Source organism: Thermobia domestica, chromosome 12, assembly GCF_964235325.1.
Source record: "Thermobia domestica chromosome 12, izTheDome1.hap1.1, whole genome shotgun sequence".
Lineage (NCBI taxonomy): Eukaryota > Metazoa > Arthropoda > Insecta > Zygentoma > Lepismatidae > Thermobia > Thermobia domestica.
The window spans coordinates 196,185,111-196,201,991 of NC_137465.1; the positions used below are offsets into that span (position 1 = coordinate 196,185,111).

The following is a 16,881-nucleotide window of genomic DNA, read 5'->3' on the forward strand; positions in this document are numbered from 1 at the left end:
TAGTAGTAGTAGTAGTAGTAGTAGTAGTAGTAGTAGTAGTAGTAGGAGGAGGAGGAGGAGGAGGAGACAGCATATAAGGACAAGATCGTCCAGAATAAATAGTAAACACCACAAAAAACACATCCTGAGCTCAACATCTAATAAATTGACAAATAGAGAAGATGCTAGATATATCCAGGAACAATACAACATATCACAAATGGATGTAAAATGTTGGTGCAAGCGGAATATAAGGAAAACCTTGACAAAGTGGTAAATATCATACTCCAAGATATAGAATGAAACAGAAAATGATATCAGACGAAATACCATATTACAATGTCAATCAGCAACCATACTTCAAACATAGAAATACATAATTTACTGGGACAGAACAATAAAATGTATCATAACTGGAAAATTAAAATATCCTTGGGAGCAACCTCAAGGCGTTTCCCAAGAAGCCATGCTTAAGTATCTGTTTCTTTACTTACATTTCTACCAGTGTTCTCTGTTCGAAGTTAACCATAATCGTAGAAAGATCTTATACCTTTTATATAAGATTTCCTAGTATATCATGTCATATTTTTGCTTAGCCTTGAATTCGAAAACTAATTCTTAAGTATAAAATGTATGCAAATATGTGAAGTGGCTTGATCTGGCTTGATGGTTCATAGATATCTTGTCAAATTCAAAAAAATGCAAAAGGATAACAGTCGTTATTGATAATACGGTGTACTTTCAAGCAGGGTTAATATTAGGCAATGACTGAAACGATTATTGTATCTTACCAAGAAAAGTATTGTATATAGTTAGACAGAATTTCTTTCCGTTTGATAAAATTAGTTTCGTAAATAACATCAGAATGGAAGGACAATTTGAGTACAGTTTTCAGTTAATTAAAAAGAATGTAATTTTTTATTTATTCCAGCCATACCGCCGTTATTCCCCAAAATAAATTTTACCAAACGGAAAGAACTTTTGTCGCTGACTGTACACCTATGAACAAAATTTTGTTCCCAGATTTTTTAAAATTGTAATAGTTGGCAACGGCCGAATTTCGTCAACATTCCACTAGCAGATCAATACTGGTTTTTAAACAGGGGGTACAGAGGGGCTAAACGTTGAAAAAGGGAAATGTTTTTTTGGCGGGCTTACTTTTGCACCTGGAAAATTGGAATTGTGCATAAACATTCTGCCCACCGAGTAGTATTTACCAGATTTTTTTCAGATCTCTTCGTTAAAACAGGGTGGTCCAGGGGGGCTAAAAGTTGAAAAAAAAAGGATATTTTTACCCAAAAATCCCGTTTTTCCTCATTTTCTCGCCTTAGATACATGATAGAGACACGTGAGTCATACCGCCTGAAAGGCAGTTCTATTCTGAAGAGAATGATGGGCGAAACATGACCCTAGGGTAATTAGGGATGTCTCAGGAAATTTTTTACCTGAGATCAAGGTGTTTTACGGTAATTTGGGGCATGGTGGGAATTCCTGATAAAATTTCTCCCGCCCTCAGTATTCAGGATAGAAACTTGAAATTTGGCACACACATTCAGTATACCAAGTACTATTTATCAGATTTTTCTTAAATGGCTACGTTTACACAGGGCCGCTCCAGAGGGGCCCAAAGTGCGAGAGAAAAAAATTCCCTCCGAAATTTTCCCTTTGACATCATTTTTCCCGCTCCTGGTATATGGTATGAGCATACAAGTGGTACCATTTGAAAGCCAGCTCGATTCTGAAGAGAATGAAGTATGAACCATGATCCTAGGATAGATAGTGACGATGCAGTAGCTGTTTGACTGAAAGTCTTAAAAATTGCTCAAAAACCCCGGATCCGGAAAGATATATATATATATATATATATATATATATATATATATATATATATATATATATGTGTGTGTGTGTGTGTGTGTGTGTGTGTGTCGGGAAAGACTGCAGCATCAAACAAATGAAATATTCTTACATTCAGTGATGAGAGTAGTTTTTTTGTTTCAACACGGTGATGGATTTGTGATTCTATGTAAACTTGCAGGTGAACGGAAAAATCCAGCGTGTGTCCATTTCTCATATACGACTCACACTGGATTTTTTGGAAGTTAGTAAGAGCATGGACGATATATAAGCTACATATCTGACTTTCTTAAGGGAAATATCATTATTATGTTGTACCCTCGTAGTATTGCCATTGCTCTCTTCAAAGCTTATCTGGACGCTTGTCTTCATTAGCAGCAACAAGTGAACCTTTCACACGCTATCGAGAATACTTTTTTCCTGGCCTGCTAGATCTCCGAACCTTAGCCTTATCGGGCACTGTAGATGGCTTCAGTGATCGCCAGTGGAGCACATAATGACCATTTTCTAGACAGACATACAACATCTATACGACCAGTCACGCATCTGAACTGTTCCTGGCGTGGCTACTCGGAGTAATTATATGTGGTATTAAGGCGAGCATTGTACGATTTTGAACAGTCTGTATAACATGTTTAGGATGTCTCATTGACGAAATATTGGGAACAGTAAAATCTACAATCACTTTCTTCTTGTGTACAACTTTGAGTCAGTGTTCTTAAGCGCATTTGCAGCAGTGTAGTTCTATAGTCCTCATACAAAAGCTTGACTATTTGAAAGAAGTCATATGATGACACTCTTGATTTGATTATGCATTTCGAACATGTCGTTTTCCTTCTTCTTTGTATTCTTAATAAAGTAGTGTATATTATCTACCTTTTCATCCTTAATTTGTTTTTGAACTTATCCCTTAGCATCTCAATTCCTTTGCCATCATCATTTACTTCGTTTTCCGTTTTAGTACCTATCATCTTGTTCCTCAATGTATTCTTCCCTTCTTTTTCAAGCTGTAATTCTCTCATTAAAACTTCATTTCTATCTTTGTTTCTATATTGTCATAGCAGTTTTTCCTTGCTACCTTCTATTTCCATGAAATTTACTTTTATATACATTATTAAAATTTCTCTATCGTTTCTACGGGAGACCCAGGTTCGATTCCCGGCGGGAGCTCATGTGGTTCGGATTCCACGTTAATCAGTAGGTCCAAGTCTCATTTAGCCTCGCTGCTAAACGGGACGTAAAACTCAAAAATCAATCAATCATTTCTTTATCGTTTCTAATTTCTCTTGTCAAATTTACTTCTAATGTACGAATATATTCCTCTGTCTTTGTAATTTCCTTTTTTTAATTCGTGGGAGGCCCGGGTTCGATTCCCGGCGGGAGCTCATGTGGTTCGGATTCCACGTTAATTAGTAGGTCCACGTCTCATATAGCCTCCCTGCTGAAAGGGATGCTAAACTAAAAATCAAATCAAATCAAATCAAATCCTTTTTTAATTCGCAGATCAACTTTCTACATATTTTTTCCTTCTCTGGTCTTCGTTCGTCATCAAATCCAATTAAATAATAGTTAAATGATGACAGAAGTGTATGAGTGAAGCCGAGACTACTTTGACTAACCAAGAAATGTAGCTTTCTAAATACACACATATTGTATATTTCCTTGAAAGTGGCACACGTCAAATGGACATTTTAATCACACCAACCTAATATTAACCAACACATATAAATTCATTTGTTCTGCGTCTCTGTACTTCTTCCATATAGATCAGTATTGGTCAATTTCATCTCCTCAACAAAAATATTAGGGTGACGCGTCCTCCTGTCATCCCCGGCAGAAACGCCTGTGAGACTCTCTATCCGTAATTTACATAATAAAATATATCATGAAAAGGAATAAAACATTTGATCATGGACTTACGCCTTGTTAATAAAAAGAACTCATAGTTGTTGCAGATTTATTTCAAAGAATTGAGACGCCTGGTATCAAAATCCGCCAAATCTATTTTTTCTTTTTTCTTTTTTCTTTTTTTTTTTTTTTTTTACCGAAATTGAGTTACATATCGCTTGTTATGTGTTTGATCTAAAAGAATTCCATGGAAACAGAATTCTGTTTAAAAGCTTAATATTTCATACTAAAATACTAGTTCAAATATGGGACTTTGTACGCGTGTGTAATGAAACTCCACTGCACGTTTTGCGAGATTGCTCCAAACTAAACGAAATGGATGTAGCGGATTTTGATACAAGGTGTCTCAATTATTTTCTTAACATCTTTTACTCTTTTCTTCCAAGCCTCATTCATAATTTTGCGTTTGCAATTGAGTAGCAGAAGTTAGACTTCGTGGAAGGCTACAGTTTTTAAAAGAGACATATTAGACTGGTTTTTTAGACTAAAGGACAAGATGATTAAGACAAGTGACTGATGACGTAAGAATTTGTGGAATGTTAAACTGAAAAGAAAACCGAGTTTCTTTGTGAGTTCCTTTAGTATTCAGGCAGCTCAATATTTAAAAAAAAAAAAAAAAAAAAAAAAAAAAAAAAAAAAAAACACGACGATGTCCAAGCTGGTGGAATCATTTTTGCTGAAAAGAAAAAGATAAATTAAGAAAGGAATGGTTTTCTAATGATAAAACTGGAAATTGTGGTAATCAGGGTAGCCAGTAGCATAACGCAAAAAGTCGGGCTCCCTGCAGGATTATTTTGGGGCTCCCTTCCTTTGCCCATTAACTACCCACAATTATAATTATGTTCCTGTAGAAGACTGGTTAATAAACCATAATATTAGCATATTGACCATGGAATATAATAAAGTTGTAGACTAATTAAAATTAATACTCACTGAAAAAGGCAAACGATACTGCTGCCTGCAAGTTCTATGAAGCGGTTTAATATTCTAACATTTTTGCTGCATTTTTTAAATTATATCAGTTACGTGTATTTAGACCATATCCAGGGGTCTAGGGGTCTAGGGGAACGCCCCCCCGCTAAATTCTTACTGCACCCTAAAATTTTCATGATGGGCTTGTAAATGAACTATAATATTGTGATGAACTATAACATGTTTGGATTGCCCCCCTCTAACTTCCACAAGGCCCCCCTACATTTTTGGGCTGGCTACAGAACTGAGTGTATTGCTCTTGCTCCATCGCATTCAACACTTAAAATGCTGAGAGTGGTCAACCGTTCTTGAGACATGGAACTGCGTAGATAGTTCTTTATCAGTTTTAATTTTGGAAAAGATCGCTCCTCTGTAGAAACAGTCACTGGTAAGGTGAGAAATAACAAAAAAGCTGTGGATACGTCTAAAATACTAGAAGCCAAAGTATAATTATCTATTAATAGGAGATATGCTAGTTCGCGAATTGTTGTTTTTAACTTTATTCCATTGTGTAAAACCAATTTAAAACTTTGAATTTGATATCCAAAATCCTCTGTCAGGTCCTCTTCAACGTAGAAAACAAGCGAATTGCTTTCCTATGTAACTCTTCATCTGAAGCACAAGACAAGAACTGGGGAGCTAGTATAATAAATAGCTCACTTAGTTCTTTCATTGATTCAAATCTAATTTCGATTTGATGTATAATGATGTCTACGGTATTATTAAATACAGTTACTTGATAAATGTCTTTTCGGATTTGTCAAACGCTCGTACTGAAGTAATTCACGAAATGTTTCTTGACTCTTCGAGCCTTCTTGTTCACAAATGTTATGCCGGAACCCCATTGTTTTGCAAGTTCAGTAGCTGAAAACATTGCATCTTGGAAATTATTTCTGTAATTAGATAGTGGTGTATCAGTAACATTCTGTGAAGAAGGGCTGATGCTTGGTAAAGATCAACATTATTGGTCTGAAGAAATTTTGAAATCAAGTTCATAGTTTCAAGTATTTTGGTATGAAGGACAGTAAAACAAATTCAAACTTTCCTAATTGTTTCTTTAAATCATTCGCCTCATCTTCTTCGTTAGTTGTTTTGGACTGAAGCGCAAGTTTTGTTAAGATTCTCATAATAACTAAATATGCATAACGTAAAGCTCTTAATGAATCAAATCTTGAACAAAAGCGCGTAGGACAAATTTCTTTAATGGATGTGAAAGCAGCTGAAAGCAGTTCCCATCTTTTAGTACTCTGACTGAAAAACACACAGAATCTCTCAATTAGATCATTAAAGTTTTTGTTTTCCTGCACAAATGATACATCGTCATTCAGGACTAAGTTCAAATTATGTGCATCACAGTAAATAAACTTTGCTCTCTTTTATTTTTCTAGAATTCTTGTTTTCTTGTTTTTAAGCCCTTAAAAATACCAGACATGTTTGCTCCTTCTACCCGTTAAACACCTGACCAAGACATATTGACAATGAAAATCCATTTTCCTGCAACATTTTCAGAATTTCTTTTTCTAATCCATTTTCAACACATTGTACAGTCGGCAGCGAAAATATTTCCCTTAAACTTCGAGTGCTAAGTTGAATTTTTAAATTGATATTGCTAGAATAGATGAATTTTCACCCAAAACATAGTTTTCTTTTCTAAAGTAAATAATGTTGTTCAGGGAAATGTATATTTCGTATTCAACTCCCTTCTTGTAGGCTATAGTTCTTGGCATTTGCTTTGAGCTAGACCCCAAACTTTGCGGCGCCGCGGAAATGCAGGCCCCTCAGTTACGCCACTGAGGTAGCCATATACAATATGAGGAATTTATACAAAAATAATGTTTAATCAATGTCATGCTTAGAGATAAGAAAGTAGTGTAAGTTTAAAAGTTGTTATTTGCTGTTGAGGAATCGAAACATGTCAATAGAGTTTAGAAAGCGCAACATGCGTCATAGGATTATGAACACCCTTACACAATAAAAACAAAAGAATCCACTGATCTCGAATCACTACGAAAACTTTTGCTTACCTCTTCTGTTAGTTTGCTCCCCCAGTAGGATAGAAGGCCAATTTGCGTAAACAAAAATAAATTGAAACAGAAGTGAAATGTCAGGAAAACAGGATCTGTAATCTGTAACAATACATTATTAAAACCTATTATTAACAGTGACAAATAATCAGAATTGCCTATGAGACAAAATTTTTGTGACAATCGGGACGAGACAGAGAACTTTCAATAGAAATCACAACACTTTCCGAGACGAGACATTACTTTTGTGAGATGAAACAACCTCACTTTTTCGTTTCTTAGACAATCTTGCAAATGACTGAAAAAAAAAAAAAACAGTAGCTATAAATACAAAATTGTTAAAGCTTTGGAATGGTTACACACATACTGTATTGTCTCGAAAAATAAATAGCAACAACTGTGAAAATTTAAGCTGTGTCTTAAATTCTAAACCTTTCATAATTAATTAGCTTTAACATAACTTTGTATCATCCTGCGGTGCTTAAGATGGCGCTAAATTATCATTTTAAACCTTCGCAACTCACTCTTATACACAAGGGCGCCGATCCTGGGGAAGGGGGGCTCAGGCCATGCATTGTATTTATGAATATACAATATTTGACATAATTTGAATGGAATTTGTTTTAAAATCCTCATATATATGCCTTCTGCATCTGAATGACCCCCCTCCCCCAAATTTAAAAACAAGTCGGCGCCCTCGCTTATACATCCCACTTTCCAAATCGCATTAAGGTCTTATGAATCGCAACTAATTAATTGGAATATATTACATGGGTCGTTCAAAATATGTTTCCCTAAACTGTAAATATATATATATAAGATTCATTTCTAAACTATGCATAGATGTCAAGATGGGTCCTTCCTTACCTTTCCGCATAATCCCCATTAAGATTCAGGCATTTGTCTTACAGTTGCATCAATTTGTCCAACGCTTTGCGCAAAAAAAAAAAAGGAAAAGGAAAAGAAAGAAACAAAAGAAAAGAAAAAGCTCTGGCCTATTTAGCACTCTGCTCACATTCCGTTTCACTTCTTCATCACTAGGGATGCGCACGAGACAAGATTTGTGGCTGTCTCGTCTCGAAAATGTGCTGATAAAGTGATGTCTCGAAAAATGTATATTTCTCTATTGGAAGAGCCGTGTCTCGACTGGAATTTTGTCAGGAAAATCCTGTCTCGACTCGTCTCGTGCGCGTCCCTATTCATCACCAGTTGACAGGAAACCAGCTCGCTTATATCGTACCTGAACGTTTCAGAGAAACACAATTCGACATAAGCGACCGGGTCTCTTCTTCTTGAAGATAAGGAACACCTCCACTCAGTACGCAGACAAGACACAAAATTGAAGAATTAGGGTGAGAACGGTTGGGCCTCACTCTCCATACAGCCTACAGACAAGAGATTTTGAACTGAATAATAACACGAATTCCCTGTTTTTAGTCGACATTTAATTTCTTCGTGAATATGATTTTCCTCTGTTAATATTGATCCTAGATATTTGAAACTATCCACTTTATCAAAAGTATTATTTGATATTTTAATGCATCCACAATTTGCCGTATTACGGTCCCGACGCACTTCCATGTATTTAGTTTTCTCTGCACTTACTTCTAAATCCATGTCCCTGCAAGCGTTTAATAAGATTTCTGCATTTCTTTCTATTGTTCTCCTATCATCCCCTATTAAATTTACATCATCAGCGTACAGCATAACCTGGTGAGAACACCGTTCAGCTCTAGGCCCTGTTTGCTATCTTTGATTTTCCTTATAGCGTATATCAGGACAAAGTTGAATAAGAATGGCGACAACGTATCTCCTTGTTTCAGGCCATTCTCTACGTGAAAGCTCGTGGACAAGATTTTTCCTACCCGACCTTTCCTTTGAGATTCATTTAAACATGCCTTAATTAATCTAATTAGCTTTTTCGGTATTCCAAATTCTGTAAGAACGTTGTACAGTGTTTCTCTCCTAGCCGAGTCATATAAGCGTTTCTAAAATCAATAAATAGTTGATGTACCGGGGTATTATTGTATTCCCACTTCTTTTCGATTAAGATTTAGGATTTAGATTTCTGAGCTTTCGGAATCTAAGGCCATTTAGCCCGTCACGATTTGAGGGATGACGTCCCTCGGCGAGCACACAATCCGGGGAAAGGGAAGGAAGAAATGATTGGAAAAGGAAGGAAGCGGCCTGGGACTTATAAGTTAAGTACTACCCCGGCATTTTCCTGGTGTGAATGAGGAAAACCCAGGAAAACCTCATTCAGGGTGGCTGGCCTGAAAAGCGTGTTACACTTTCTCGACCGAGTGACCCAACCGGGACAGCTCGCACCAAAGGCGAAAGCGTTAGCGATTACGCTACGCGGGGCACCCACTTCTTTTCGAATATATGGCGAATGGTAAATATTTGGTCGATACTTGATCGATTTCGTTTAAATCCGCACTGATAATCCCCAATAATTTCATCTGCGTATGGGGTCAATCTTACTAATAGAATGTTTGAAAGAGTTTTATAGGATGTTGACAGAAGAGAGATGCCTCGATAATTATTACAGTTTTGTTGCCTGTCTTGTTTATTGGAACAATGATTGATTCATTCCACTCTTGTGGCAATTCTTCCTTGTTCCATTCCAGATAAGGGGGATGAGTTTGTGTATCTTGTTCCACAATTTTTCGCCTCCAGCTAAATTTAACTGAGCCGGAATTTCGTCTACACCCGGAGATTTCTGTTTCTTTAATTTTTTATAGCGGTTTCTACTTCTATTCGGTTGGGTTCTGGAATATACGGTTCTGCGGTGAGTATCTCCCTTTCTCCAGGCACAGTAGGTTTTTATGCGTGTTAAGCAAATTGTCAAATAAATCTTTCCATCTACTTAAAATGCTGCCTATATCAGTGACAACTGTTCCGTCAGCTTTCTTTAATGTAAGCACAAGGTTGGTAGCCTTCCTTAAATTCGTTGATCCCTTTATACGTCCCGAATGTTTTTATTTTTACTATTATCTTCAAGTTCCTTAATTTTAGCTTTCAAAAATTCCGTTTCTTTATTGTAAAAGTTTCGGAAGTTTCCCACCTAATATCTACGAAATTTTGTGTAGTTATTTCATTCGGATTTTGAAGCTAACGTAATTTTGCCTGTTTTCTCTTCTCTGCTAGTTTAATGCATTCCTGGTCGAACCATGGTTTGTTTATTCCTACGTATTTCCACGTGTCCCAATTTTTCTTTTGAGAGAGGATGCTTCGTAAGCAAAGAATAGAATTCAATTGCTGGAATATTTTTCTCCATAATCTTAAGGTTACATCTGTTAACTAAAGAATATATGACATGTGTCAGATTTCTGTAACGATTCCTATAATGCTATTGAAAATATTATCATTTTGCTCAAATAAGAGTATTGTTCCGTCATACATAATTGATATTCTTTCTTCGTAGTTTTGGGGAAGTTATTATTTATATTTTTATAAAACAATTTTAACTTGGATCTTTGTGGATGCCTAATTAGAAACATACCAATTATAAATATGCATGTATTCAGATTTCAGAATGTGTTCACAGCAATGATTTGTAATACTGATTGTACTAATACTTCGTCTACGTCGCCTAACATATAATATACTCTACAACAGCTTCAACTCAGATTCATCTACCGTAATATGAGTTTCATCTTTCTTCCCTAGAATAAGCCTCAAATCTGTCCACCTCCCAATGTTGAAGACACCCAATGGCTTATTTACGATTTTGTTTCGAGGTGCTATGCCCAACACGGTTTCTGATACCAACTAGTAGTCACTTTCTCACCTTGCTTCTCTATCTTCATATCCATGAAATTGATAGAGTTATTTTCTTCAACTTCTAATTCTAACCTTATGCCTTTCTCTTGGTCTTCTATACTTTCAACATATTTCTCCAGTTGATTTCTATTCCCTGTACATATGCCTAAACAATCATCAACATACCTGCAAAAGAACAGTAACTTTCCTCCTGCTTGTTCTGTCACTTTTTTCTCCCACTTGTTCATTACTATTTCCGCTAGAACTGGACTCAGCTTGGATCCAATGCTTAAACCTTCTTTTATCTTCACTAGTCTTTCTCCAATTATGCAATAGCTATTTTCCCACAAAGTCTTAAGCGCTCTTATAACTTTCTCTTTTTTCCACTGACTTATAACTTTCCCTTCCATCTCCTCTTCTATTGCCTTTATGACATAATCCCTTCTTATACTGGTGAACATGGCTTTAACATCTACACTAAATATTAACACCTTCTCCTGATTCCACTTAATCTCATCTATCCTCTTCCTCAATTCTTCCGTGTTCTTCACTCTGCATGTCTTTTGTCCTTGTCTGATTTCGTCCATTATCTCTCTTAATTTCTCCTCTAGTGGTTCAAAATAGTTACCTCTGCAGTCCAGTACTGGTCTTAGCTTCACGTCCTTCTTATGTATTTTCGGAAAACCTTTCATGACAGGAATCCTTCCTTTTTCGTTGATCATCTTTTTAATCCCCGCCTTTTTCCCTTCTTGTACTATCTTTTTCAACACTCCATCTTTCATGTCCTTGTTACCGACTTCCTCATATGTCTGATCACATAACTCCTCTAGCTTCTCCTGGTACCATCCTTTCTCCATTACTACCAACGCGCCTCCTTTGTCCGCCTGTTCCACTACGATATCCTTTCTTTTCCTTAATCTTTTCAGTCCTTCCTTCTCTTCTTTCCTTAAGTTACTCTCCTTCTTGTTCATATTCTGCCTAACAATCGACAATGCTTTTTTCCTTATTCTCTCTCTCTCGTCCTTATCTTTTATGTCTACAATGGCTTGTTCTACTGTGTACACCAATTCCTTCTTGTCCACTTCTTCCTCTTTAACCTTAAATTTATGTCCTAGACTTAAGCACTTCTCCTCTTCTTCCGATAAAACTATGTCACCTATCACTACCACTCTGTTCCTATTATCCTTTTCTTCTCTCCAACCTAACAATCTTCCTTTGTTGGCTAATCTGGTATTAACTTTTTCTTCAAAACTCCTTTCCCATTCTCTTAGATCTCTTATCACTGCTTCTCTCATAAAAATACTAACACCGTCCTTTATATGTTCCATAAGTTGGTTAGACACTTCCTCACTTGTTTTCACTTCCTTACTTCTTTTCCTTATGACGTCCCAGATAACTTCTTTTTCAATTTTCTTAATTAGTTTCTTGAATCTCACTGATTCACACACTAATCCTTTCTTTCTCACCCGTAGACCTTTTGGAGTAATTCCCTCTTCCAGACACCTCCTCAAGAACTTGATCTGCTGCACATACGAGATTTCCTTCCTCCTTTTGTCTTTCCACGTGTTAATCCTCCTTTTCAGACTTGGAGGTAGATCATAATGAACAAACTCCATGGCTCTGGATAAGTAGAGTAACAAATAAAACACAGCTCTGACCAGAGCAGAATGAAATATATTAAAAACTATACTTACAATGTTACAGTTTCAAGGACCTAACGTCCTCTTCATCAGACACAAACACTGAGAAAAGACATGTGACAGCAGATCTTATATACATGAGAAAGTGAAAGGCCACGCCCCTTCTTCTCTCTCATTGGTCGGATGCTGAAGGAGTTATTAAGAAAAGGTGGTGTTAAGACTTATAGAAAAGGAGGAGAAACTTTGTTGAAGTGCATAAGGAAGAAAAGGAAAAGGAAGGAAAATCATATAGAGGAGCAGGAAGAAGGAGTGATATATGAAGTGAAGTGTAGTGAGTGTGACATGAAATACATAGGGGAGACGGGGAAAAGGCTTATGGACAGATTAAAACAACATAAGGATGATGTTAGACTGAAAAGGGATAATAATGCTATATACAAACATGTGAAGGAAACGGGACATAAAATAGACTGGGAGGGAGCTAGGGGTTTAGAGAGAGAGAAGAGGAAGATTATTAGAAAGTGGAAAGAGGCTAGAAGAATAAAGAGAGAACAAGAGGAGAACCTAATGAATTGGACAAGCGGTATGAATATACACGAGCAATGGGGGAAATTGTTGGATGTGATAGAAAAGGAACAAGAAAAGTGCATATAAGCTATTAATATTTATTTATTTATTTATTTAAATTTATATATTTACTAGCAGCGTTCACCCCGCTTCGCTGCGGTCACCCCGGAACGCAATAAACTTTGTTACTTAGATATTTTTTACTTTTTCGCTTTCAAGTGATATGATAAAAACCATAGAAGATTGCAGTAAATGTTAACATTATATCGCCTGTCATTTATGTTAACCCGCCCCGCTTCGCTGCGGTCACCCCGGAACGCAATAAACGTTGTTACTTAGATAATTTTTACTTTTTCGCTTTCAAGTGATATGATAAAAACCATAGTAGATTGCAGTAAATGTTAACATTATATCGCCTGTCATTTATGTTAACCCGCCGAGTGACACGGTCATGCGGGTTGCATATAAATACGTTTATTTTTACCTATGATGAACTAATAACAAAGGATTTGTACGTATGGACACTTGAATGGTCAATTATCTCAAGACACTGGTAATTAAAAATTAAAGTGATATGATAAAAACCATCTAGGGTCCAAATCATAATAACCCCCCAAAAATGAAAGAAATTGGTTCAGCCGTATTAGCGTGATGAGTTCACAAAGGATTTGTGCGTTCTCTTTTATATATAAGATATATTTAGTTATATATATATTTTTTTCTTATTTAATATTTTCTATTTGTTATTTACTTTCTTTGTATGTCATCTCATTAAGGAACTGTTAGAAAAAGTGAAAGGGCTCATTATATTTTTCTGTTTGCGCGTAACTTTATCCTCATTGGTTCCCTCCGACCAATGAGAGAGGAAGGGGCGTGGCCTTTCACTTTCTCACGTATATAAGATCTGCTGTCACATGTCTTTTCTCAGTGTTTGTGTCTGATGAAGAGGACGTTAGGTCCTTGAAACTGTAACATTGTAAGTATAGTTTTTAATATATTTCATTCTGCTCTGGTCAGAACTGTGTTTTATTTTTTGCCTATCACTTTAGAGACTTCCCAAAATCATGAGAATGTAAATAGACAATATAAGCTTTCCACAGTCATATTTTTACCTATTGCAGTTATCATTAGTAGACCATGCAGTAGTACGTTTCCTTGACTTTGTAACATATATCCAGGTAATTGCTTCTCAGAGACTTCTCCATTGCCACTTCGAAACTCTGAGTGTACAATGATACTTTGGTTTCAAATCTGGTCTTTTTATATATATGTTATTGTCCTTTCCTTTATCTAAACCTTTTTTGCCTTTCGAAAGGCCTTTACACTGCATTTTGAAATTTACATGTTTTTGGGGGAAGTCCAATAACATTTCCTGAAATATAGACCTATTACTATTATCCTAACAGAAAAATGGTGTAATATTAATTTACAACAAAGTAGTTGCTACAAATTTGTCATGATAAATGTTTACTTATTTTCTTTGCTGAGGAACATCTTGTTTTGTAACTTCAGGTGCTCTTTTTCATTATTTACAATCGCCTTTTGGTCGTTATTGAAAAATATTTACAATATATTTTCTGCTTTTAACAATTTTAGAAAAGATTCCAAATTCTGCCTTTGAGATGTAAAATTAATGCTATGCCTGCTCTACTCTCTAGCAAAATTACATTTCACAATACAAAAATCTTCGTTGAACTTAGTCGACAGAATTTACATTATGATTTTTCATTAATAAAATTATTGACTTATTCTTTCATTCAGTTCGTGATTACATCACAGTATTAATTTAGGTAGGTATTTTAGAGTCTACTAATATAAATAGCTAATTTATAAAGTGATGTATTTCTCATTTGTGAAACAACAAATTGTTAACATTTACCTGAATTATATTTTAAAATTTAAGAATTACCAGAAACTTTTTTAGAGTGGGCTACACAGCCTCTCCTCTCTATTCAGTACCTATTGCCGACCTCTTTTCGACGGCGGCGCCCGCGCATTTACTGCGCCTTTACGGCTGTTTGCCGACTGCTCGGCAAGACAACTTTCCGACGGCGGCGCCGGCGCATTTAATGCTCATTTCCGCCCGTTTGCCGACTGCGAAGGCAAATATTCATCGCGGTCTAAAATCGCCCTGAAAGACGCCGGCGTGCGGCGCTGGCAATCCGACCGCGGCATCTGGTCGGCATGGACAAATTGTCCGACTGTAGGCGGCAGAATCCTGATGGGGTATATTTGAAACAATGGTAACAATGTGAAGCTGTCGGTAACTGCAGCTTCGTTTGTCTTTTTCTGCTTTATTCATCATATACATAGCGAGTCAAAATGATGGACTCGATTTTAGAAATGTATTATGTGAAATCTAATAAACATATGTTGTTGTGAGACATGTGCTAAGAAAGGTAAACTGTCAAAGTTCTCTTCGAACATAATAGAAATGTTCCATGTGAGCTCCTCGCGTAACAAAACACGCATCAAGCCAATAGTCAATCTCCTGACAAAACCTGTTCTAGCATGTTTCAGTCAATATCACCAATTACTACTCTGATATGGGTACGCAGGTCATTCAATATTATTGAAAGTTGTGGTACGTAAACATGATCCTTTGCAAAACCCCACATGAAGAAATCATATGGAGTCAAGTCATGTGCACATTAATTACAGACTTGATTCCGTGATAATCAAACACACAGAAAGATCTCTGTTCTCCAATCAAACGCCATTTTCCTTAACTGCTCGCTAGGTAGAAAATGGAAACACTGCTTGGAAAATAAGCTTTGAAAGTTACCATTTCGAAGCGCATGTGTTACAATAAGATATGCTTACTATTTTTCACAAGAATAAATTTCTGAAATTGGGCTCATCATTTTGACTTCATCTGATTTTAATCGCTGCCAACTAATATTGTTCTACATATATACTGCAATGTTAACCGTTTAATTTAAGAGAGGTGACTCGTCAGAAAGCATTAAATTAATTTGCTTTATTGTTACTAGTTGTTCCCACAAACTTTCGGCTCGTACGCTATAAATTAAAATCATGTTTAATTAAAAGTTTTAATAGTTAACATTTAACTTAAGTAACATATTATACGAGGGAGGATTGGAAAGTTCGTGGCCTGACTACGAATGAAGCAATTTTTTTATGTTTGTATATGTTAGCTGCGTAGCTATATTCGTTGGTAGTCACTGTGTAAAATTTCATTTCTGTATTGTTTCAGGTGAGGAGTTTATAAGGCGCTAAGTCGGAGGAAGTGACGCAAATTTGTGACTGTAATATGGAGAAAATCGAACATCAAGCTGTTCTAGTTGGCAGGCCTTCAACGTCGACCACTAGAAAAATGTTAAGAAATTTTTTGACTTGATTTTGAATGACCGCAGAATCAAACTCCGAGAAATAGCTATGCGTATTTCCTATCAGGAAGCACAAAACATTATTGTAAACGAATTACGGTTTCCTTAGGTGTTCGCAAGATGGATACCCAAGCTGCTTTCAGTTGAACCCAAAAGCAATCGACTCACCCTTTCCCGTGATTGTTTGGAACTGTTTGAGAGTGATCCGGAAGAATTTATTGGCAGATTTGTGACTATGGACGAGACATGGGTACACCATCATACACCGGAATGAAAACAACAATAAAGCAATGGAAACGATCTGGATTTTGTCCCAAAGAGAGCCAAACAAGCTTTGTAGCCAAACAAAGTTATTGCATGAATTTTAAGGGATGCTAGGAGCATTATCCTGATTGACTTCTTGCAGAAAGGAAAGATTGTCTCAATTCTGAACACTACTACATCATTCTGGGACGTTCACGTCAGGAAATCAGAATAAAAGGCTAGAAATGCTGCGAAGAAAGGATTTATTTCACCAGGACAATGCGCGCATTTATACGTCCCTTGCATCCATGGCAGAAACTCATTCATGTGGGTTCAAACTGTTGCCGCGCCCGCCCTATTCGCCTGATCTGGCCTCGCGGACTTTCACTTGTTTAGAAATCTGAAAAGGTTCTTGAGGATCAATGTTTTTTCTTCGGATGCAGAGGTGAAAAGTGTTGTACTGGGATATTTTGCATGGCTCGAAAAATCATTATTTAAAAGTGGTATTGAAGGGTTACCGGAGAGTTGGTATAAATGTATTTCGGTCGAGGGGGATTACTTGGAAAACTAAAAACA

At 36.4% G+C, this 16,881-nt stretch overlaps 1 protein-coding gene across 1 annotated transcript; it reads right to left on the minus strand.

Annotated features, from left to right (window-relative positions):
• Positions 1-10,486: 10,486 nt before the first annotated feature.
• Positions 10,487-12,121, minus strand: LOC145666226 (uncharacterized). The gene has a single exon (XM_081733292.1). The coding sequence runs from the start codon at positions 12,119-12,121 to the stop codon at positions 10,487-10,489; it is 1,635 nt and encodes a 544-aa protein (XP_081589418.1).
• Positions 12,122-16,881: the final 4,760 nt, after the last annotated feature.